Genomic DNA, 24,105 nt, shown 5'->3' with positions numbered 1-24,105 from the left:
GCCAGCGGGGGAACGCGGGGAGGTGGGCGGGGGTCTCCCCCGCTGGTCTCCCCCCACCTCTCTGTGCCTCCCCCTCCTCTCCCGCAGGCTCTTTGTTCCCCTCCCCCTCCCCTCCCCTCCCCGGAGCAGCAGCAGCAGCAGCAGCCCAGGCAGCAGCAGCCCCTCATCACCATCCCGCCGCCGCCGCCGCGCCCCCCACCCCTCTCCCCCCAGCCTTTGTTAGCCATGCCTAGCCTGGTAGTGTCAGGGATAATGGAAAGGAACGGGGGCTTCGGGGATCTGGGCTGCTTCCCGGGGAGCAGCAAGGACAGGGCGCTGCTGGAGGATGACCGGGCGCTGCAGCTGGCCCTGGACCAGCTCTGCTTGCTGGGCTTGGGGGAGCCTTCGGCCGCCGCCGCCGCCGCGCCCTCCGCCGCCGCCGCCTCGGCCCTGGGGGGCGGGGGGGCGGCGGACGACAGCAGCAGCAACGGCGGCGGCGGCAACCAGCCGGCGCAGCCCCCTCCGCCGCAGCCGCCCCAGCAGCCCGCGCCGCCGCCGCCGCCGCCGCCGCCGCCAGCCTCAGCCCAGCAGCCGCAGCCCCCGCCGCAGGCGGCCCCCAAAGGCTCCGCGGCGGCGGCGGCGGCGATCCCCCCGCCGCCGCCGCCGCCGCCGCCCGCGCCTCCGGCCGGCGCCGCCGAGGCCGGCAAGCTCTGCGTCCTGTACAAAGAAGCCGAGCTGCGCCTCAAGAGCAGCTCCAACACCACCGAGTGCGTCCCGGTGCCCAGCTCCGAGCACGTGGCCGAGATCGTGGGCAGGCAAGGTGAGCGCCGCGCCGCGCCGCGCCGGGCCGGGCCGGGCCGGGCGCGCGGGGCGGGCGAGGGGCCGCGCTCGGCGCCCGCGTCGCCCATTGTCTGCGCCATGGCGCGCCGGCACGCCCGCCCGCCCGCCCGCCGTCGAGCCCCCTTCGTCGAGCCCCCCGTCTGCCGAGCCGCGCTTTCCTCCTTCGCCACGGGGTCTTTCTGCCTTCGCTCCCGCTGTCCGCCGCGCTCCTTTGTCCCGAGCCCCGCCGCTCGACCCCCCTTCCTCCCTTTGTGCCTCCGATGAGTCCGCTCCTGCTGCACTTGTTTTGCTGGCTTTCCAGCGCCCCGCTCCTCTTCCCTCCGCCACCTATTTCCAGCACTTCTCCCTTTCCTGCATCCCGTTTTCCGAGCCCTCCATCCCGCACCCCGCTTCTCCCCACCCCGCTTTCCTGCGACGGTGTTTTGCCCTTCTCGTTCTGTTCCCTTTCTTCTTCTCTCTCTCTCCCTCCCTCCCTCTCTCTCTCTCTCTCTCTCGACGTCTTCTGGCCTTTCAGCTTCTCCCGTACCCCCTTCTTCTCTTCCCCACCCTCGTGTTTCTTTAAGTCTTCCCTTACATCACCCCCTTTCCCTCTCCTCACCTCCATCCGCCCCCCCCAAAGTTAAAACTCTGCTGGCATCACAAAACCACCCGTTGTTTGCTCCTGCTGGGCTGCCTTAACTTCCCTTATGTTGTCCTGCGGTGGAAGAGGGGCCCGTGAACGAAACCGGTGTCCAGAGTTAAACGGTGTCTCCCCCCTTTCACTCACTCACTCACCTTGCAGCCTTCTATGCTTTGTACAAATAATTTCTAGGGCCATTTGCTAAATTTCCCATCCCACGCTTAAGATGAATAATAGCCACTCCGGGGGGTGGAAATGGGAGGTGGGGTCCTTCGCTATCAGGCATCATTTCCTAGCACAAAGTCAATGACTACCTTTCAAGAAAGGGTTGGAAATCCATGCTTTTTACTAGCCCCACCATGTGCCGTGGGTATAACACAGATCTGCGGCTCTTGCTCTCTTAACTGAATATAAAATAAAATTATTTTATAGGAGGGAAAATGGTACAAAGTTGGTCGATCTCATACACACACACACACACAGAGAGAGAGAGAGAGAGTTCAGCAATTGGAGATGCAAAAGCTGAAGTCTTAAGTCTCTGTGGGAACACGCCTGTTACTTTTAATTGCATCCAGATCTATATTTTGTGTCTCTGGTGTTGCAAATACTGTATTCTTCATCTTGAGGATTTGGTGCACGCACTCTTTTCAGTGGGCCAGTACTAGGGAAATCGTGGGAGAGGCTGAGAAAATCCCCCCTTTTGTTGGGTGCATTTCTGGAAGCAAAAGGGGGTGTGGTTCTCTGGACTGTAACAGTGGCTGTGGGGGGGGGGTACAGAAAGGAGGTGAGAGCTTGGAGCCTATGAAGGATTCAAGAACAGATTAATTAAAGTTGAACTCGTTATAGAATCATGTGATTGGGGAGGGGGAGAATGACCCTTGGAACAGCCTGGATTCTAAAATTCCTGCCTTGGCTTTATTTACGCACACTTTTCTTTCCTGTGGGTTTTTTGTTTTTTTTGTGTTTTTTAGCTTAATGCTTTTGTGTCCTTGCTGCATTATGGACAACAGCTGAGGGCCTTCAGAAAAAAAATGTATACACCCCCCCTGCATGTTTTAAGTCCTCTCTGTACCCCAGGATCAATCATCTTGAGAGGAGCTGTGGTGAGGAAGGTGGCCAGGAAATTGTCTCTGCCCTCCTCTCCATCAACAGAAGAATGCCAGAAAGAGCTAAAGTTACCTTGTTTAAAAAGCAGAGGGTTGCCACACAGAGCTGTTGTTGTTGTTGTTGTAAATAATTACCCCCATGCTGGTATCCTGACATCCTTGGAAATGTGGTTGCAATTCCCAATTTAGCTGTGCCATGTAAGGGAGACTTTTATGGTGCCTATGGGAAGAGGGTGGGGGAGAAAGGAAATTGGGGATCAGATTCTGTGACTGAATAATGCTGTTGAATTGTGGCAGGAGAATCAGAGTAGAGGAGTAAAGTCGGAATGATTCACTGTTAAGACCAGAAGCATGTTATTAGAACAATGGAACCGGAGATGGCGGGTCTTCCTCCCGTGAAGGAGTGCACTGTTGCGGGCTTTGGGGCCTGTGCTCCTGCAGCATGCAGAGGACCCTTTCCCCCTGCCCCCCATCCACGGGAAGCAACATCTTTCTGAGGCTGCATCAGCACTGACCTGGTTGTGAAGGCCCCCCGCCAACCTTCCCTCTGTTCCCAAAGTCACTTAGAGTTCATTCACAACCTCTGCAAAGAAAAATGAAGGAAGAGTGCACAGAATAGCACATGGAGGGGCTATGCATGCCACCACTGAAGGCATACACCTCCCTTCCACCTTGTTTTTCATTGTCCACACTGACACACAAATATGAGTCCTGTTTCTGCCCAGGCACACCACACTGGCGCAGGCAGAGAACTCGCAAGGTGCACTGCAGCGAAAGACAGGCCTCTCTTTGTTTAATTATGCCGGATTCTTGGGGGTGTGTGGAAAGGGTGGCTGGTTTGTTTTTTTTAAAGAAAGCAACCTTTTAAGCCAGATCTAAAATGGAAGTGTTGCATGGCTGCAAAACAAGATGCTGCTATTGTGTTCTCTGGGGTAACCCTGCTGACCCACGCTCGGCAGGCGAAGGGGGTGTGCGTTATCAGCATGGTGTACAGCAGCGCATTTAGAAAGGGCTGGCAGAGAAGAATGGCTGTTCCTCAGCAGGGGAGATGGAATTCCTCCCACTGGTTAGAACCCTAATAAATACGTAAGGGGCAGATCCTCCGTGCATGTGGATCGGCACTGTTCATATCTTCATTTTTGATTTCCCATGGAGATTGTTTTTTGGGGGATTGTTTTTTGCACTACCCAAAAACCTGGAACTCAAGAGACATGAATTGACAAGGCCCCAAATGGAAGTACTGGTGCCTGCATCACTTGGGAAAGGTTAGTTTCCTGAAGGCTTGCTCTGAAAAGGTCTCTGCAACATCCCCTCACCTCAACAAAGGAAGAGTTCCCGGCCCCATTGTTCTCTATGGGGCCTGCTCTTGGGTGTCTTTGGAAAATCCAACCAATCCGTTTTGCCAGATGCAGAGAACACTAGTTCTCTCTCAGACCCTTGTCAGTGCATCTCTCTTGAGTTCCAGGTTTTGGGGTAGTGTAAAAACGATCCCACTCCATGAGATACCAAAAAGAAAAAGGTTCGAACACTGCTGATGTACATACACTGAGGACCTAGCCATCAGATATTAATTATGATTCTAACCAGCGGGAGGAAACTCATCCCCCCTCTTGAGGAACAGCCATTCTTTTCTGTCAGCCTTTTCTAAGTGCATGATGTCGATAACACCCCCCCCCCTTCGCCTGTTGGGTGTGGGTCGACAGGGTTACTTCAGGGAACACAATAGCAGCATCTTGTTTTGCAACTATGCAACACTTCCATTTTGGATGTCTCTCCAGAACAGAGGATTTCTAGAGCATCCACATACTTGGGAATTTTACACTTCTTGGCAGGGTGTGTTCATAGGTACAAAAGGGGGCATGACTTAGCTGAGGGAGAAGATGGGGGCCTTTTGAAAACATCTTGGGGAAATAAAAATACAAATATTCTGCTTGCTCCAAATGAATGTTTGGCCTGCATTAATCCAGTCCCCATTTAAATACAAGCGTATGTTTCCTCTGGTTTAAGTCGCTTTCTTCAACAATCAAGGCACATTGGTGTATTGGCTAGAGAGTTGGACTGGGAGTCGGGAGATCCGGGTTTAGTCCCTGCTTGTCCATGGAAGCTCACTGGGTAACTTTGCGCCAGTCACAGACTCTCAGTCCAACCCACCTCACAGGGTTGTTGTGAGGATAAAATGGAGGAGGAGGATTATGTACGCCGTCTGGGGTTCCATAAGGAGGAAAAGAGGCAGGATATAAATGTAATAAATAAATAAAAATACCATGTATATTAAAGGGGGTGATTCAGTGACATTGCTAAAGACCCATTTTAATCAGCAGGGGCTACACTAGCATAATACCCACTGATTTTCCTCTAATGCCCTTCAAGGTATGGTGACAATATACATGATTTCAACCCCCCGCCCCACCGCCTACATCTTGGGCTATAGGAATAAAGTCAAGGAACCTCCACTCCAGAACATAAAATTGAAATTCAGGTTCAAATAAATGTGGCTCATGTAAAAATTGTTATCCTCCCTGCGCCCCCTCCTTTTTTTCCAGAGGTGTATAAGAATGGATCTGGTTTGCGGAAAGATGCCATGAGAAATTAAGTTGTGCTTGGACGGTATGCATGTTCTACGGGAACTATGTTCTAAAAAGAGCTGCGTGCATGCTCTTGACTTAATCACTGTGGAGCAAAACAACCTGGCTCTTCAAGTTACGGGGTTTTACAAGTGATGTAAGATCAGTTCATGTCCTGACCTCAGGCATCTGTCAAGGCTTCTTTATATAATTATTAATTATTTAATTATACATCTTGACCTCCAAGCCTAATTATTTAATTATATATGTTGATCTGCATCCTGAGGGCTCATGGGAGGGAATAGCACATAAGAAAAACACTACATAAGATAAAGATACCGAGATATAAAATACAGTATGCAAAAACAGATTTAATTAACCCTATACCTGGTTAAAAGTTCTGTTGAGAAAAACCAGGCCAAACAGGAAGGTTTCTGCAAAAAAATACTTAGGTGCAGGCTTTGGGTGCTTCCAGGTGAATCTTTTATCGGGCAATCACCCAGTGCCCAATTCTTATTCAAAGAATTCTGCTGGTGGGCTGGGCGCATGAGGTCCAGATGACTGTCTTCCACTTGTAAACCTCCTGTGTTTTCTCTCCACTTCTGAGTTTTTTCTTTCTGTAAAAAAATCTATTAAGGAGGAAAAGGGAGAAAAATAGCTGTACCACGTCTTTTGATTGGTAGCACTGGGAGCTGTCCGTCTGGAAGCACCCTTTGATGAGTCTCCAGAGAAAAACAATTCCACAGTAGTGGGACAGCTTCCACATGTCCTTTCTGTTTAGCTTTGGTGCATGGATAATGGGTGCACTGGGTTGGTCTGGAAACTTGTGATGGGATGTAAGGGAGAAGGCGGTGTCTAAGAGCTGTTAGGAGTTTCATGTGGTATAATCCAGTGTCACTTCAGAATGCAGCTGGTGAATCATGAGTGCTATCTCATGTAAAAATTCCCTGCCTGTGGAAATGTAGCACATAATGGAAAAAGGTTCCTTGCGTTCTCTTTGACATGCTAGTTTTCTATAGGCAGGGCGTGTTTTATTTTTACATTTCCAAACATTCAGTCATGAGATTCTCCCTACATTATGAAACAGCACAGCGCCCTTAGGAGTGTAGCACATGATTTTTCCGAATGCATAGATCATCTTGTAGATTCTGTGGGTTGGATCCAGACTTAGTCATGCTTATTAAAATCAATAGGACAAGGAAGTCATGACTAATGGCTCTGCTCTAAGCATGACTAAGTCTGGATACAACCTTGTAAGATTCGATGCCTCAGTAGCAAGGACTCTTGGAGCTATCATGAGAAGGGTCTTGTGGGTGCTGGATGCAAGAGGATGTCATGAAAGCGGCAATAGCTCCATCTACATAATGTTGATGATGTGACGATAGTATCATGTAACATAGGTAGGACTTTTCCTGCTAAAGTGGGTGAAGTTACATGGGAAGTCATCGCCCCACCCACCCAGCAGGAACCACATTGGGCAATGCAGTTACGCCCCTTGGCATCGAGGGCGAGAGCGGCAGAAGCCCTGCCCGCTCTGCATCACAGGGGAGCATCTGGCCAGAACGTGGGTGAAGCTTTAGCCAGGGCCTGCGCCTGGCTTTTGTCACATGCCCAAGTCGTTCACGTGCCGCTTCCCAAGTGTGACAGGAGCTACTTTCTCAGCAGTTGTGTCGTATGGCCATGAACCGGCCATAGCTGTCATTGTGGCACAAGTCACAGAAACTGCCCAGTCTGGCCCCAAACCAGAGGATATCCTGGGAGAAACCCCACTGAACACAGTGGGAGTTGCTTCTGAGTAAACATAAATAGGACTGACAGTGCTTCAGGGAAAATGTTTAACAAACCCCAGTTCAGGATTTGGGTATGTGGGATCTCATTTAACAGGGCAAAGGTTGGAAAAGATGGTCAACTGTAAACTTTATAGCGCTATGATCTGCTTCACACGTAATTTTTAAGTGTATGCTCAAGATTTTTTTTTTAAGTGTACACCAATAAATGCAGCCTCTTGAAAGATAACAAGCGCTAAAAAGCTGGTTTTTCTGAGAGCCGGTTGGGATGGAGACCCTCTAAGGCCCATCCTCCACATTCTGAGAATTCTGGGGGCCTCTTCATATAGTGAAGTAGCAACTCCCAGCTGACATTCAAGGGTTTGCCCTTCCCCCAAATCCTGTTCATCACTTGATAAACTACAAAATCAAGCGATGACTCGCATGTGTAAATGGGTCATCTCAGACAGAATTTTGCCTCACACCATCTGCAAACATAATCCTCAGCTGCCAGTCTTCAAGTGTACAGTAATCACATGGAAATTATGTTCACACATGTGTGAAGCAGGCATGTGCATGTGACACTTGTGTTGGCAAAGCTGGGTTTGTTGCACACACTTTGCATTCATCACATGTACACTTCCAACTGCAGTGGGGAACCTTTGGCCTGTGGGCTGGATTTGGCCCGCCAGCCCTCTATCCACCACGTTGCTTCTTGAGCAGGGGAGGGGAAAGGGGGGGTTAAACCTCCCCTCCCCATGACGCCCCCCATCTGTTTCCACTCAGGAAACAGCTGAGAAGCAGGGAGAGAGAGCTGTACGTGTGGGACTGACTGTGTATGAACAGGTATTAGGTGCGTGAATGAGAGAGAGTGAGAGAGAAGGCGGTGGCCTTACCCACTTCTAAATTTGGCCCTGGCCATTAGTGGCAAGCAGCCCCTGGAAGATTAGCCAAGAGGAAGGAACAGTAGCCCTCTGGCTGAAATTTTTTTCCCACCCCTGACTTGAAATATCCCAGGGGGAAGGTTGCACATTTAAAGTTGTGAACTGCCCAGAGAGTGTTGGCTACTGAGCAGTCTAGAAATGTAATTAATTAATTAATTAAAATAAATAACTGCAGAGGAAGCACTCAGAACAAGGCACGTTTGAACCACTTCTGCACCATACTTAATGTGTAACATCGTTCTTCACCCTTAGGTACATACCTAACGACACATCATGTGTGAAGAGTGCGAGGGGATTCTGAGGAAGAATTTGGAGGGAGGATTAGTTGGTCCTCCTCAGCCTCAACCAGGCTTCTGCTATGGCATGTTGCTACGTTAATTATCTTATCTCCAGTCCTTTCCGTGGCCCTTCTTCACACACACACACACAAACACCCCACCCTTATATTCAGTGCTCTTCCCGTTCTCTGCACAGCTGTGCCCTGAGGAGGTGTTGACAACAAGAGCCCGGGAACAATTTTGTCCTCACTGTTTTACTTCAGGTGGACGCACCGCTGCCTCAGATGCTGGGTCACAAATCTCCCTTCTGGGTGTTCTGAAGCGCCAAGCCTCTCAGCATCGCCCTCGAGACATGGAGGGCCTTAAGGGGCTCTGCTTCCTGGTTGGCTCTGTAGCATGTCTGTATCAGGAAACCTGACAGAAACCAGCTTTCCCTGAGGGGCTGGCCTCTTTCGTACATTCATCTGGGCAAAATGAACACGTGGGAGTGGGGTCAGGGTTGCACCCCCTGACCTCCACAAGTTCAGAAGTACTGTTTGCAGGAGCCTACGCATTTACATCTGAACACATGTTGAAATGATCCAGTACTCTGGAAAATGGAGGGTCCCCCAACCCTCCAATCATGTGTTCAGGAGCTTATATACATCCGGGTACAAGTCGGTAGGCTCCCTGCAAATGGTGCACTTGAAAAGGGCTCTTCTGATCCTCACAGGGGTTGTGGAAGAGGTTTCAGACAAGAAGCCCTATTGGGATCTTTCAAGGGTCTCCAAGGGATGCCCTGTGGCACACCTAGCACTCAAATGACGGAACTATTTCTGGAGCTGAGAAGCAGATGCCTTTAGTTGGGAAAAGGGGCAGCACGGGCAGTGGTCGCAGCAGCACAGCACGGCATTGGCCGCTCTCCTCTCCCCGCCCACCATGTCCTCATTTTCACACCAAGACCCGCCTTTAACGTTAATCTGCAACAAGGGGTCCACCTTTCATTCTTTTACTATACAAACTTCCCCTCGTCTCTCATGATGCCCCCTCACATCTCTTTCTCCTTGTCCCTCTTGTGCCCACTCCCTGTTTTTTAAGCCCATGACAAAGACAAGAGAAAATGACAGCTGTGCTTAGCTGCTGCCTCAAGTCTGGCAAGAGTTGGAGAGTAGAATACTGTACGCTGGTGGCTCAGGATAGCGCCAGGTTTGGGGGGTGGGCAGCAGGACGCAATGACTGGGCTTCGCCATGGTGTGGCTGTCGCCCGGAGAGCAGCAAGCAAGCCAACAGGGGGCAGGGAAGACAAGAAGCAGCCGCCAGTTGCTCGCTCACCTGCCTCCCCCTCGGTGGCTTGGTGGCAGGAATTGGGCGTGGGGGCCCCCGTGCGCGCCAGCACCCAAAGGGGCAGAGCAGCTGAGCAAGTGGGGGAGGTGGCAGCAGCTGCAGTTGCCCCTTGCTGCAGCCGAATGGGTGGGCAAGTGGGGCTGGAGGTCAGCAGTGGGGCGTCAAGAGTGTTGGCCACTGCCCAAGGATGCCTGCTCCCGAGCTTTGCCCAGTCAATGGCCTCCAGCCTTTTCAGACCTCGTTCCCACCTTCAGCCCCAGGTTGCAGCATGGGACCCACTTTGGTAGCCTGCTGCTATGCATGTTTACTTGGAAGGAAGTAGTTCAGTGGGACGCATGGGATTGTAGCCAGAATGTGCAAGTCCTTCTCTGTGTGCGTTCTACTTCCTTGTCTCTCTTCTTTCTTTTCTGCTCTGTCTTCTCTTAAAAACAAAACATCTCTGTTATTTATTTATTTATTTATTTATTTATTTTTCTATACCACCCCATAGCCAAAGCTCTCTGGGTGGTTTACAGAAGTTAAAACATTAAATACAATATAAAAAGTTTAAAAGCTATTTACATAAAAGCACACAGACAATATACACAAACAACATATAACTAAAAACGACTTTGAACTCTCAGTCATAACTAGGGACACATCCAGGACCAATTAAAACTCATCATGTGCTGCCAAATGCCTAGGAAAAGAGATAGGTCTTAACCTGGCACCAAAAAGATAATAATGTTGGCGCCAGGTGGACCTCATCAGGGAGCTTGTTCCACAGATGGGGGGCCACCACTGAGAAGGCCCTCTCCCCCGTTGCTGCCTTCTGAGCTTCCCTTGGAGGAGGCACTCGGAGGAGGACCTTAGATGCAGAGCAAAGCGTATGGATTGGTTCATTTCAGGAGAGGTGCTCCATCAGGTATTGCGGTCCCAAGCCATGTAGGGCTTTATAGGTTAGAACCAGCACCTTGAATTGAGCTTGGAATTGAGGCAGCCAGTGCAAGCGGGCCAGGGTCGGTCTTATATGTTCAGACCTTCTTGTCCCTGTTACCAATCTGCCTGCTGCATTTTGCACAAGCTGCAGCTTCCAAACCATCTTCAAAGGCAGCCCCACATAGAGCGCATTGCAGTAATCTAACTTGGAGATTACCAGAGCATAGACAACTGAAGCCAGGCTATCCCTGTCCAGGTGGGGCATAGCTAGTCCACCAACTGAAGGTGGTAGAAGGCACCCTGTGCCACTGAGGCCACCTGAGCCTCAAGTGACAAAGACGGTTCCAGGAGGACCCCCAAGCTATGGACCTGCTCCTTCAGGGGGAGTGCAACCCCACGCAGAACAGGTTGAGCACCCCCATCCAGTCAGCAGAACCACCCACCAACAGCATCTCAGTCTTGTCTGGATTGAGTTTCAGTTTATTAGCCCTCATCCAGTCCATTGTCGCAGACAGGCACTGATTCAGCACATCCACAGCCTCACCTGGAGATGAAAAGGAGAAATAGAGCTGCGGGTCATCAGCATACTGATGACAGCACACTCCAAAACTCCAGATGGTTTCATATAGATGTTGAACAGCATAGGGGACAAAGCGACCCCTGTGGAACCCCATAGAATCCATGGGGCCAAGCAGTGTTCCCCAAGCACCACCTTCTGGAGCCGGCCCTCCAAGTAGGAGCAAAACCACTGCAATGCAGTGCCTCCCACTCCCAGCTCAGAGAGCCATCTCAGAAAGATACCATGGTCGATGGTATCGAAAGCTGCCAAGAAATCAAGTAGAATCAACGGGGTCATATTCCCCCTGTCTTTCTCCCAACATAGGTCATAATCAGTCTCATCCAAGAGTGACTGGAGCTGGTTGGCAACCACTCGCTCAAGGACCTTGCCCAGGAATGGAACATTTACAACTGGTCTATAATGATTAAGGTTTTCCAGGTCTAGGCAGGATACCAAAATAAAAGCAAAGAACATGATATGGTCCAGCCTAGGCCAGAGAGTGACCCATTTGAGGGTACCAAACCACCAAACGAAGACCAATGCAATCAGTTATTAAGAACAGGTAACATGCCAGAGTTTGGCAGTATCTGTTTTCCCCTTCCCTAAACTTTATCCAGTTTTATGAAGTAAGGATTGTTAACCCTCTTCAGATCAAACCAGGCTGGCCTGGGGGCATGGGGGGGTGCAGTCTGGGGGAGCAGGCCCTAGGAATGAGCTCGAGGGTAGTGGCCTGTCATTTTTAGTGAATTGGGAGAGGCAGAAGACAGTGCAGAAAAGATCCTTCTAGATCAAAAAATAGAAATCAAATATCAATCAATCAATCAAAGCTGTCTATAACATTCAGGTTTTTTAATGAGGGGGTAACTGAGTGACAGCAACTGGTCAGTTGGTCAACCTAAATGGGAGTGAGATTGATAGTTTAATATAGAACTCCAGTGGAATTGACATTTTTGGTGGGGGGGAAAAGGCCTGGCCTCGAGGCATCTGTGCAGTGAATGGCTTGGCCCTCCAACCCATTTGCAACAAACCAGTGTTTTAAAACACTGGTATCATACAGGTATAGTCACCACAGAGCCAGATTGGCAGCAGCTGTTACATGAACACAGACTCAGTGGCAACCCTGGTTATTTTGCCTCTTGAGATGTGAATCTGCCAAATGTTCTATAAACAATCATCCTTGTTTGGGTCGCAGAGGTTGTGGTTTGATTTCCTGGAGAACATAAGGCCAGGGCTCTGCGTAGCCTGTGCTGCAAATATATATGATATGTATATCAAAATTCTGCACCACAGAATCCTGCAGTTCTGTGCCAAGAAAGGCTGCATTCTGCAATCTGACTGAGTTTTGCAAATTAAGTGACTGGCGCGATCCATTTTGCATGATTTATTTCGCAGTTTTACTGTTATGCATTCTGCTTCTACTAATCATGGGGAGGGGGAAGGAGCTATAGAGGACCCTGAAGCCTCCCAACCTCTTAGCACCGTAAATCTTATCCAGCAACTCCGTTGGCTCCCGCAGAAACTTGCTTTTAAAAAAGAGTGAGAGAGTGAGAGCACTCAGATACTTAGGACGCTTCTGCACCCAATACCGTATACAGCACTTTTGGAGAATCCTTGTGTGCAAATCCCATGGTGGTAAATCCCACGGTGAGGACTCTGTGAGAGAATCGGACCCAGTCTGTGCTCCAGCACGTCCTTTCGGCTTCGAAATCGCCCAAGGGAGGCTCCCCCGCTGAGGCGGCTCAGCTCCTCTGGTGGCTTTTCCCTGCGATGCCGAAGGACTTGAGCCAACGGAGACTGCCGACCCGACCCGAGTGGCTCTTAGCGACGCAAGCAAAACCGTACAGCAAGCAAGAACAGAGAAAAGGAGAAGCTGCTGAGAGGGCATGGAAAGGCTAGGAAGCCCAGCATCTCTCCGCTGCCGCGGCTGCCCAACGAACCTCGCCGCTGCAGATCAGCCGGCAGGGAATCTAGGGCAGTAGGGCATGCGGCTGCAAGGCTCAACTTAATTTGACTTCCTCCTTCCCTGTCCTTGCCCTCCCACCCCCCAATGCCTTTGTCTCCGGGCCCCTCCCCTACACTTCGCACCTGCCTGAGCCTCCTTCCCTGTTCTCTCCCCTTCCTGAGAGCACACAGAAAACACGTGTCTGGCGACCATCCGACAGCGACACACCCACTTGATTCTGTGTTATGTTCTGCTGCTCTTCAAGGTCTGCGCCTCACTGCTGCCTCTGCTGCCGGGGCTGCCGTTTCGAACGTAACAACAGCTTACGTTGGGAATGCAGTCGGCCACAGATGTCCTGATGGTCAGCTGGCCCTCTCTGATGCATGCTTGCTTTTTAAATCTCAGTTTTAAAAACAAAGCCTGCATTTAACACATCAATTGGTATATAACCTTTCTCTTTACATACCTGGAAGCTCTTTGTAGTCCTTTGCAATTGTATTTTTTACAGTATTTGTACCAGCACAATATAGTTTTTTTTTTCCCTGCATAAATATCCCTGTCATTCAGAAAAAAAATTTAAATAACTGCTATTCAGTCTGTGTTGCAAGCCAGGATTTAGGTTTTCAAAATGCCTGATTCTGTCTGGCCAAGTAAAGACATCTTTATTCCTCTTCACACATTACACTTCTGAGATCTGAGGTTTCTATTTCACTTCTGAGATCTCTATTTGAACACTTAAAAATGTGAGCCATGAATATGACAAACAGGTGTTTGAAAACTTGTCAATTGTATACGTACACTCCTTAAAACATGGAGTTGTATATGGCTTTCCTGCTGAAATCTGGGTTTGTTGCAGTGTGACACATGAAGCAATCCACAATGTAAATCAAGAAACAGATTTCTGCCCTCCTCACCTTAAAAAGAAAACTTTGTGGAAGTCATCTTGACAGAGTAGCCTTGGCCAGATTATAAGTGATAAGCTGTAACTGCTTTAAACCTGTTGACAACAAGATCTTTAGAGCGCTCATCCAGGGACCCTCTGTGCAACATGGGATCCCACCAATGATTTGTTTTGTTGATTATTTCTATGGACATCTGAAGCTCCCTAATGCCAAGCCAGGCCCATCTAGCTCAGTGCTGTCTCCTCTGATGGGTACTGACTCACCAGGGCCACAGAAAGAAGTCTTTCCTTTCCCTCTTACTACGATTCTTTGAACAGGAGATGCCAGAGACTGAAGCTAGGACCTTCTTCACCACCACAGCAAATGCTCTGCCCCTGAGCTGTGGCCCTATCAAACTGGTAGCATGCTCCCCATGTGTCTTCTTCTCTTCCTCTGTCCAATCTTGTCCTTGCTCTCCATCTTTGTACCTTATGGAATGCTTCCACTCCTGTTGTCCTTCCCACCTATCTACCCTAATTTCTGTCCAGAAGTCCTTGCTCCATGTTCCTCCCTTCTCAGAAGCGAGGTAGGTTGGGGCAGGGCCATTGTGGCACCCACTCTTTGGAACTCACTGCTCAGGGAAATCCACCTAGATAATTCCTTTGTTCTCCTTCCACAGACCCTTTTATGTACAAAAGCTGTCCCTGGTTACTTGCCATCAATGGTGGGTTTGTAATCTTGGTTTGGCTGGTGTGCTTTTAAAATGAGCTTTAGTCATGAGTTATATATAGATTGCACACCCTCTAACATGCCACAAATGAAAATAGGGATGTACCTTCATAATTATAACACCCTTGTTCTCACACCAAGGGTCACTGCATTACACATTTTCCTTACTGTACATTAAACTGATCATAATACTTTAGTTTTAGAGATTTAAGAATATTAAACAGAATGCTTAATCTCACAGTTGCTCTGGTTGCACTTATAAAATAGCTGCCACCGGCTGCTTGTGTCCATGTGCATGTATTGTCAGAACATGCATGTGCACTTGTTAAACTGCAACTACTGAGAATCCTAACTTCTAGAGACCAGGGAGGGCAGAGAAATACGCGACAGATTCAAATGGGTTCGGAGTTCTGTGAATCCAACCTATGGATTCCTCAGCAGACCGGCTTTTTCAAGTTGCATGGATTCCACAGACTTGCGGATCAGTTTTTTATTTGGCGTGGCTGGGATTTGCACAAGTGCGCATTAGCGCAAATGTGCATTTGCAAACAGGGATGAAATTCTCATACTTGCCATATATATATGATTCCATCAGTGAGTGGATGACGGAACAAAAGACAGCAGACAACCTGTGAAACACAGACAGAATAGATTTAATAACATCTGTACATCCCTACTAGAGACCCAACATCTTCCTTAAGGTCAAAATAGGGAGAGCAAGTACCAGAAAACAGGGGAAATAGGGACTGTTTGGAGTGCATTGCATTGTTTTTCGATATTTTATTTATTTATTTACAATACTTCTATACAGCTTCATATAATAAAATCTCTAAGTGGGTCAAACTAAAATGCACATATAATACAATATAAAATAATAATGAAAAACACACAGCAAAAACAACAATAAAACAGAGCAGTGTCATAATCTATTACCGGTCAGGGAAAGCTGTGTACAAATGCGTTTTTAGGAGGTGCTTGAAGCTTGCAAGTTGCCACAGGTTCTGCCTCTTGAACCACACATGGGAGAGTGTTCCAGGGGGTAAATGCCACTGCTGAGAGGGCCCAGTTGTGTTCTTTTACCTAGCAACATCCTGTTGGATGTGGAATGACCAATAAGGCCTCCTCCGAAGATCTCGCGGTGGAGGCGGTCAGCGGTATCCTGGTGCCGAGTTATTTGGGGCTTTGTCAACAACAAAACCTTGAGCATAGCGTGGGAGCTAATGTGTAGCCAGTGTACTTCTTTTAGCATAGGTATAGTGCGTGTGCACACACGTGCCAGGGCGGCCATTAGGCAGCAGCACGGACAGTACATCAATAGCATCCCCAATCTGCTTCTATGGCCCAACGCAAGGCACAGGACCTCATAGTCTCTCCCAGGATGGAGGGGTTTCTAGAGAGCAAGCTGGAACTTCTGTCATGGGGACTCTCCCACCACCAACCTTCTGGCCTGGCCTGATGCTGCACCATGTCTCCAGGTGGGCAAAGCTGGGTCAGTTGTACAGCACCCAGCTTGTCCACCCAGCTCTTGGTAACGCATGAGATATCTCCTATGGCATTCTGTCTTGAAGAGTTGCAAAGCAACTTATTGATTCATAAAGCTTGGTTCACTTGCTTACTTGGCTGCCCTGGAGCTGTTTCCTCTTCAGGCACCTGTATGCGCTGCTCTGCCAACTATGGTCTGAACTGTGGCTGTTAATTTGGTGCATGGATGCTCTTATCTTTTGGGGGGGGGGCTAGGAGAGCCAGCATGTCAGCATCTCCTAACTCTTCAGTTCCGGAATTCCAAATTAAATAAGCAATAACATCAGCCCAACAGTCTGTCGTCTTCGGAAGCCTTTAACAAGAGAGAATATAGGCAAGCGCATTCCCTAGTACTAATAGCTTGCAGGGATATGGCAGAGAGGCACGGAGCCATTCAGGAATCCACAAACTTTAGGTCACCAGGGTGCTGTCCCTTCCCAAAGGGGGAGGGAAACAGTCTTATACCTGACGTCACATTGAGTTATGGAGGATCTCAAAGTGCTTCAGTGTAATATGAAGTTATGGGCAGCTTCTGGCTCATCTCCAGTCTTGGGAGGAGGGCTGGAGCCTGTCCACGAGGCACTGCGCTGATGAGCCAATCGCAGCATGACTGCAGGGACAATTCCACACACACAGACCAGGCTTCAAACCTTGGAGGAGGGCTGGACTCCGCATTCTCTTTCCGGGGAGAGGGGTGCTCCCCACGGCACAAACTCACTTGTGCAGCCCTTGGCCAGTCTCTTTGCTAGTCGATAGAGGTCTGCTTCTCACTGAGATGGGTCAACCCGTGTTTAAAGCTGTGCCACTTTGGACTGCAAGTGGTGGGCCTACATGATGGAATCTTCCTCCATAGCAAATAACTAAACCCCTGCACATAAAAACTGCTGCGTGAAGCAGAAGGGTCTTAGCTCAGATTCCTCCGTGGCATGCTAGTTTTCTTTATGCAGGAAAGATTCTTGCTTTTTTGTTTTTGCATGGAGAAGAATTCGATCTCATGACCTCCAGTCTGAAGTGGTACAACTCAGACACAGGTTGACCACCTAAGTTCGAGCCAGACTTGATGAGGCCTGGCACTGCTCCATACTCAAGCCACATAGAAGGAAGGGGAGCCAGTTTTTAAACATGAAAGGTGCTCATAGGCAAGAGGAGTTGAATCATCACCTCACCCCAACAGCTTACCGCCCTGCAGCCTCCTTCCCCAAGTGCTTTTCTCTCTGGGCTCTCCTCCAGCATTGGAGGCTCACTGGCAGAAGCTGCAGGTGAGGAGAGTTCAGCTCCCCAGATCTGTGTGCTCCATTTGCTTTTAAAATCACGTATTTATTATTTTATTTATTATTTATTATATTTATTTATATCCCTCCTTTTCCACAGTACTGGGACTCAAGGCGTCCTTACAACGTTAAAACTTCTACAATTAAAACCTATGAACAGAAATATAAATACAACTGTACAAAAGTTAAAAATATAATTAAATCATCAATATTAAAATTGTAAAAATATTAAAACATTAAAAGACAACCACCAGAACAAAAATAATATCCATACGTCACATTTTCACAGGTCCAGACTAGTTATCCCCAAAGGCCTGCTGGAACAAAAATGTTTTTATATGCCTACGAAAACGTATCAAGGAGGGTTCCACTCTTGCCTCCCTGGGAAGGGAGTTCCAGAGCCTTGGGGCAGCCACCGAGAAGGCCCTCTCCCGCGTTCCCACCAGGCGTGCCTGTGATGATGGCGGGATGGCGAGAAGGGCTTCCCCTGAAGATCTCGGGGCACAAGTAGGCTCATAGGGGAGAATACGTACACACACAAACACACACTGGATAAATGTCTGGGGCAGTTCAGGGTTTAAACACATGACACTTGTCATTGCATCTAGATTGGCCCAAGAACCACGCCTAATATTGCAAGTTTTATGATCATTTGGGATATGCACGTGTGCGCGCACGCACACACACACACACGGCTTCTCTTGCTTGTGTGTGATTCTGGAATTCTGTTCTCCTTTTGGCATGCTTGAAATCAAACAGCTTTGCTTTATGGGTGGTTTTTCTTAATTGTAGCTGGAGATGAGAAGATTTAATTGTTTAGAAATGTGAAAATATCCCTGGGTTTCACTTGAGATGGAGAGTACATATACACTACCAACATGTATACATTTTATGCCAACTCAACCGTCTTGTTTTCTCCCAAAGAATCCTGGGAGTTGTAGTTTGGTAAAAGAGCTCAGAAAGTTTTGAAGAAATCCCAAACACTATTCTCAGAACTGCAGTCCCCTGGAAACTGGAAATTACTATTAAATCAGTATGTACCGCAGATATATTCTGAGTGTATAATGAGTAGGACAGGTGACAAAACCCAGTCACCAACCCAAACAATTCAGTCCAAATTCACAGCGGGGTAAAACAAGCTCAGAATCTATTGCATTACCAAAATTCAGTTATGTTAGTACTGTGTACCACATTGCAAGTGTGCAATTCTTTTTTCCAGTCTTCTGGGGAGGATTTCAGCACAGCAAACGTGCTTTGGCAAGTACTCTGCTATTATGAAGTCAATATCACAGTTTCCCACACTACTAATTCCACTTTGAGACAATTTCCTGGGACATGGCAAGCCACATTAATGACACAGTTGTGAGTATTCACCAGACCAGTCCCACAGGCCAAAATCCTCAGAAAAGTTACATTGTCTGGCTTTTGCCCATGCAAGGGGGTTGATTTGTATCCAGCATCAGTTCACCGCTGCTCAGCGTGCCGCTGCTCACTGTCTGTTTGGGCTGGGAGAATGGAATGGATTCTGCAGAGATGCCCACCTCGTGATTTCTACTTGCGACATTGCATTCCCCACCCGCTACCCTGCTTTAGCTCTGTTTCAGGCAAGGGTTCCCTCCATCTGCTTGCCTCTGCTGCACTCTTTGTCCTCCTTCTGGGCCAGTCACAGGTCCTCCCCCTCCCTGGCGGGCTGCCCCCTGCCTCCTTTTGTCCCTTCTTGGGTCCTCCTCCCCTTTTCCTCCTCTGCTTTCTCCTTGTCTGTCCCTTTTGCCTTTCAGTCTGTGTCTTCCCCGCCCCGCCCCCTCCCCGCATCCTTTCTCTCCCATCCTTCCATCATGGATCGCTGTTTGCTCCCTCCCCCAGCCTCTGAGTCCCTCCCCAGAGGGGCTTGTACAACAGCATTTGCCCGCAATTAGGGCCCCGACTTGCCTCGGTTTCCTTCCATCTGTTCCCAGCATGGGCTTCCCCCTTCCTTTGTCTCTTTGTCTCCATGACCCCTTTGTTTCACCTTCGCTATTACATTAGGCTCCATTTCTCCTCCTTCTTAGCCTCCTCTACCACTACCACCGCTACCATCCCTTAAAGCAGGGAGGGCCCAGATGTGTTAGCTAAACACATCTGGGAAGAACACTTCAGTGGCCAGCAGACTGGAGCAAGGAGCTGCAGAGTCATGACGTCTCGTAAATGGGCTGTAGGTGATGACGGCAGATTTTCACAAGGCAGATTCCACGCCCCAAAGAAAACCCTTTCTGTGCAGGGTTCACACACACACACACACACACACACACACACGTGCACACAGAGTTAGAGAGAGAGAGAGAGAGAGAGATTAGTCCATTAGGGACAGTATTTTTCCTCCCTTAACTATACTGCATTTGTATCCTCCAAAGCACAGACCGAGTTGGTTTCACTGGCTTTTTGCCATTTCTTGAGATCCAGAGTGGAATTTCTAAAAACACACCTCAAACCTTACTTGGGATGAATCATTTATCCCAGTTCCATGAAATTAGGGGAAGAAATAAATCAGTTTTGTTTTTGGGATGTTCCATCTTGGAAAATTAAACTGGATTTCTAGTGGGCATGGTGTAGCAGTTGCAGCATTGGGTTAGGGCTACAGAGAACCAGGTTCGAGTCCCCAAAGGTTGTTGTGAGGATGGGTTGGAGGTGAGAGCCATGCAGGCCACCTTGAGGTCCTTGGAGAAAAGAGAGGATATGCAGTAAATGTAACAAATAAATAAATAAGCTTGCCTGCGTCCCCAAAGTTCCTTTTATATTTATGGTCACACATGGAACAGCCACTTCCTTGAGACAAATTCAGATCACATCCAGGTGACCAGGAAGACGAAATGTCCAGAAGGCCGCCCAAACAAACGAGGCAGGCGTGCAGGGCAGACAGGCCAATGAAGGGTTGGGGCAGGGTAGCTAGTAACGGCCGTAAATTTATTTCCAAGGCTGAGTGCATTTAACATCTTACCTGCCCTGAGGATGGAACAGGATGATGATGGTGGGGTGTATTTTGACCCCGTCCACCTACAATGACCTCATGCTCCATCTTTTATCCTCACAACGACCCTGTGCGGTTAGGCTGAGAAACAGTGGCTCCTCCAAGGTCACCAAGCGAGCTTTGCAGCTGTGCAGGAACTAGACAGAAAGAAATAGAATAACGACCTTGTGTGAGGAACAACCCTCAGGCCAGAAGCAAAGGGGTTTATTCCCACACAGTATCTCCGGCTCCCTCTCTAACCATGGAGGGCGGTACAGCTCCACCTCCCTCGACCTCCTCCTTCCTCTAGCATTTCTTTGTGGGTCTCCAAACACATCCATTTCCTGGCTCCTCCTGCCTTGCTCACAAGGAGGCTTCCCTGAGGGTCAAGAGAACCAGCCGAGAGGGAACCTCATGTTTGCTGGCTCCATAGCAGGCCCTGCTGCTGCTTCCCTTGGGCTCCCCTTTCTGCTCAACCCCCCTTTCTTCCTCCTACATCTGGGGGCTTCAGCAAGGTGGGATGCTCCCTGAATTCTCACACACACACACACACCTTGCAGTAGTGACAGGGCTGAGCCAAAGATTTCTCATCGGTCAAAGCATAGTTATTGTGAGATGATCCTGAGACCATGAAATACCACACCAACAATGGTTGTTGTTTATTTTTAAATGCTGCCGTTCTGCTCTTCAGTCCCATTGGATTCTCTCTCAGAACAGTTTCCATTGGCTTTCCCCAACCTGGTGCCTCCAGGTGTGTTGGACTGCAGCTCCCATAATCCCATGCGCTCCAACACACCTGAAGGGCACCAGGTTGGGGAAGGCTGGTTCACACAGTATTAAGGTCATATAAACAGTGCAGCTAAAAATCATAGAACAGTTAACACACAGCTGGGCATCTCCTCTGCCAGTCAGTAGCCGCGTCTGGGAAGGCCAGGCTTCAGTGGCTGGCAAGGATGTAGCAGGCCAAAAGGAGAAGAGGCACGAAGGGATAAAAGCAGCCCAAACATGGGACTCAGTGGATGATGTGTGACCTGGCCAGGCACAACAAGCCGACTCAGCCGCAGAACCAACTTGCAGACAAGTGCAGAAAGGAATGGCCCTCAGGAGTATTATCAGGAGACTCAGCGGGGCAGCTTAGTAGCTCTTCTCAGGCCAGTCTTAGGATCTCTAGCAGGCTTGGTTCGCCTGGATCACCTGGCCCGGCCCCAGGAGGACGCCGGTCCTTGGCATGTGTGTCCTCCCACGCAGTGTCTGCCTTTCTGGCCAACAGCCCCCGGGGCGCAAAGAGTAGGGCATGGCACTCGCCCAGAGGGCTTCTCGTTTGAGCCCTGTGGCACCTGACAGCCAGCCAATCCTCACTTAATTGGGGAAGCGGTCTTGTTTGGAGGGGGCTGCTCGGGACTTTGGTGGGAAGGAACAAATCGCAGAATGCGCGTGCTTTATGACTGGAAAGGAGACGTGCAGCGTGAAGAGAAACAGAGCCACCTGCACAGAATTCCAGTGAAGATGGGCCTGGCGTTTCATGCCAAGATTGGGGACAAGCAAACCCTAGATGTCCTCAGCATCATAAATGCACAAGGCTGCCTTGCTCCATCCGACCAATAGAGCCCACCATCCATCCCCCACAGTGACCAGCCAGATGCTTCTGGGAAGCCCACAAGCACATCAGGAAAGCCACACCTGGGGTCCTTCCAACAGCTGGTATCCAGAGAAAGACTGCCTCTGGGCATGATGGCTTGATGTAGTTATCATGGCAAATGGTGAGTTGACAGAGCTGCCCTCCACGAGTCTGTGTAAGCGCCACGATGGCTCCAAGGTCAAGTTGCGGGAAACGGCACGCAGGCATGGGTGACCCTTGGCCTGATGCAGCACAGGCCAGCCTTCTCCAACCTGGTGCCCTCCAGATGTGTTAGACTGCAACTTCCATCATAGTGGCTGGGAATGATGGGAGTTGCAGTCTAACACATCTAGACAGCACCAGGTTGGGGAAGGCAGCTGTGAGCCCAAGTGTCTCCTTAAAGCAACCACATTGTGTGTCAGCAAATTCCTTAAGTTGTTATCTGAAGAAGTGCTTCCTTTTGGGTGGCTCTCAGTTATAACGTTACGGGACAAAGAGTTCTCTCTTTCCACTTTATCCACATCATGCATACTTCTATTAACCTCTTTCATGTCCCCCTTTAGCCATCTTTTTGCCAAACTAAAAATCCCCATATTGGAACCTTTCCCTCCTCCAGCTGCCAGATCCTTTGGTTGCCCTCTCCTGTATCTTTTCCAGCTCCACCATACCCTTTCTGAGATGCCAGAACGAGAACTGTACACTGTACACAGCCTCAATGTCTTTCAGATTTGGGCCTGAGCACTAATCCACTGCCTTTCTTTCTTCTCTGTTTTCAAAGGTTGCAAAATCAAAGCTCTGAGAGCAAAGACCAACACCTACATCAAGACTCCGGTGCGTGGTGAAGAACCTGTCTTCATGGTGACCGGACGGCGGGAGGACGTCGCCATGGCAAGGAGGGAAATCATTTCTGCAGCTGAGCACTTCTCCATGATCCGGGCCTCTCGGAACAAGGCCGGCACTGCCTTTGGCAGCGCCCCAACCTTGCCAGGACAAGTCACCATCCGGGTCCGGGTCCCATACCGTGTCGTTGGCTTAGTGGTGGGGCCCAAAGGAGCCACCATCAAGCGGATCCAGCAGCAGACCAATACCTACATCATCACGCCCAGTCGGGACCGGGACCCTGTCTTTGAGATCACAGGGGCACCGGGCAATGTGGAGCGAGCCCGGGAGGAAATTGAAACCCACATAGCTGTCCGGACAGGCAAGATCCTAGAATACAACAATGAGAATGACTTCCTGTCCAGCAGTCCAGACTCAAGCATGGAGAACCGTTACTCGGAGGCCTGGCGAGTCCACACTCCAGCCCCCGGCTGCAAACCCCTTTCCACCTTCCGTCAGAACAGCCTCGGCTGCATTGGGGACTGCTCTGTTGACCCTGCGTACGAGACGCCCCGGCTGAACGACCAAAATGATTTCAATTACAGTTACCTCTTCCCTAACTACGGTGTCAACAAACAAGATCTGTATTACGGGGTGCCGGAGTCTGGTGCTCCTTTGTGGGCCGGGCAGGAAAACACCAACCCTGTTTCAGTCCTCTTCTCCAAGCAGCAACGATCTAGCAATACAGGCGCCATTCATCCCAACTCACGTCGTTCCCCATCCTCATCTGTCCAAGAGCCTCCCCTCTCTGGGCTCCCTCGGAGGTCTCAGGGGGAGCCCTTGCAAGGGTTTTCCAAACTGGGCGCTTCTGCCGCCACCCGGACATCCCTCTCGAGCAGCCGGGAGTGCACGGTGTGCTTCGAAAGTGAGGTGACCGCAGCCCTGGTTCCATGCGGCCACAACCTCTTCTGCATGGAGTGTGCCGTGCGGATCTGTGAGCGGACCGACCCGGAATGCCCCGTCTGCCACGCAGCAGCCACTCAGGCCATTAGGATATTTTCTTAAAAAGAGAGAGACACAACATTTGGGGACATGGAGCGGGGACAGGGAGTGAGTGAGTGAGAGAAATTGCAGAATGAAACGCATCTGAAGAACAAACAAACAAATGAGAAAAAAGAAGATTGATTGATTTAAAGAAGAAAGAAATTATTTTAGGAGCAATGTATGTTATTTTTAAAAATAATGGTAATGATGGTAAGATTAAAATGGAGAAGCCAGAAATATTTGGGAAGACCATTGCTACACAATAGTCTGCGGTGTCATTTTTACACGGAGAACCCTTCACACATGCAAGTGATTCTCAAGCAACGCGGGAGGTGATGTGGTGACGTTTGGGAGAGGCCTGCAGCTCCTGAGAGAAGTCCTGATTGGACAGGCCATGGGGT

At 49.5% G+C, this 24,105-nt stretch overlaps 1 protein-coding gene across 1 annotated transcript; it reads left to right on the top strand.

The window, feature by feature from the left end:
• The first annotated feature begins 225 nt into the window (after positions 1–225).
• Positions 226–24,105, top strand: MEX3A (mex-3 RNA binding family member A). The gene is made up of 2 exons (XM_084824330.1): positions 226–799; positions 22,620–24,105. Exons 1-2 carry the CDS (start codon positions 226–228, stop codon positions 23,723–23,725), a joined length of 1,680 nt encoding a protein of 559 aa, XP_084680456.1. The 3' UTR covers positions 23,726–24,105.

This window comes from Heloderma suspectum, chromosome 17 (assembly GCF_057233095.1).
Source record: "Heloderma suspectum isolate Gila_16-S chromosome 17, 16-S_ref, whole genome shotgun sequence".
NCBI lineage: Eukaryota > Metazoa > Chordata > Lepidosauria > Squamata > Helodermatidae > Heloderma > Heloderma suspectum.
This window is presented reverse-complemented; position numbering and strand designations above follow the sequence as displayed.

Coding starts and splice junctions, on each gene's coding strand:
- MEX3A (XM_084824330.1), top strand. CDS start 226: ATGCCTAGCCTGGTAGTGTCAGGGATAATGGAAAGGAACGGGGGCTTC. Junction 800..22,619: donor CGAGATCGTGGGCAGGCAAG/GTGAGCGCCGCG, acceptor CTGTTTTCAAAG/GTTGCAAAATCAAAGCTCTG.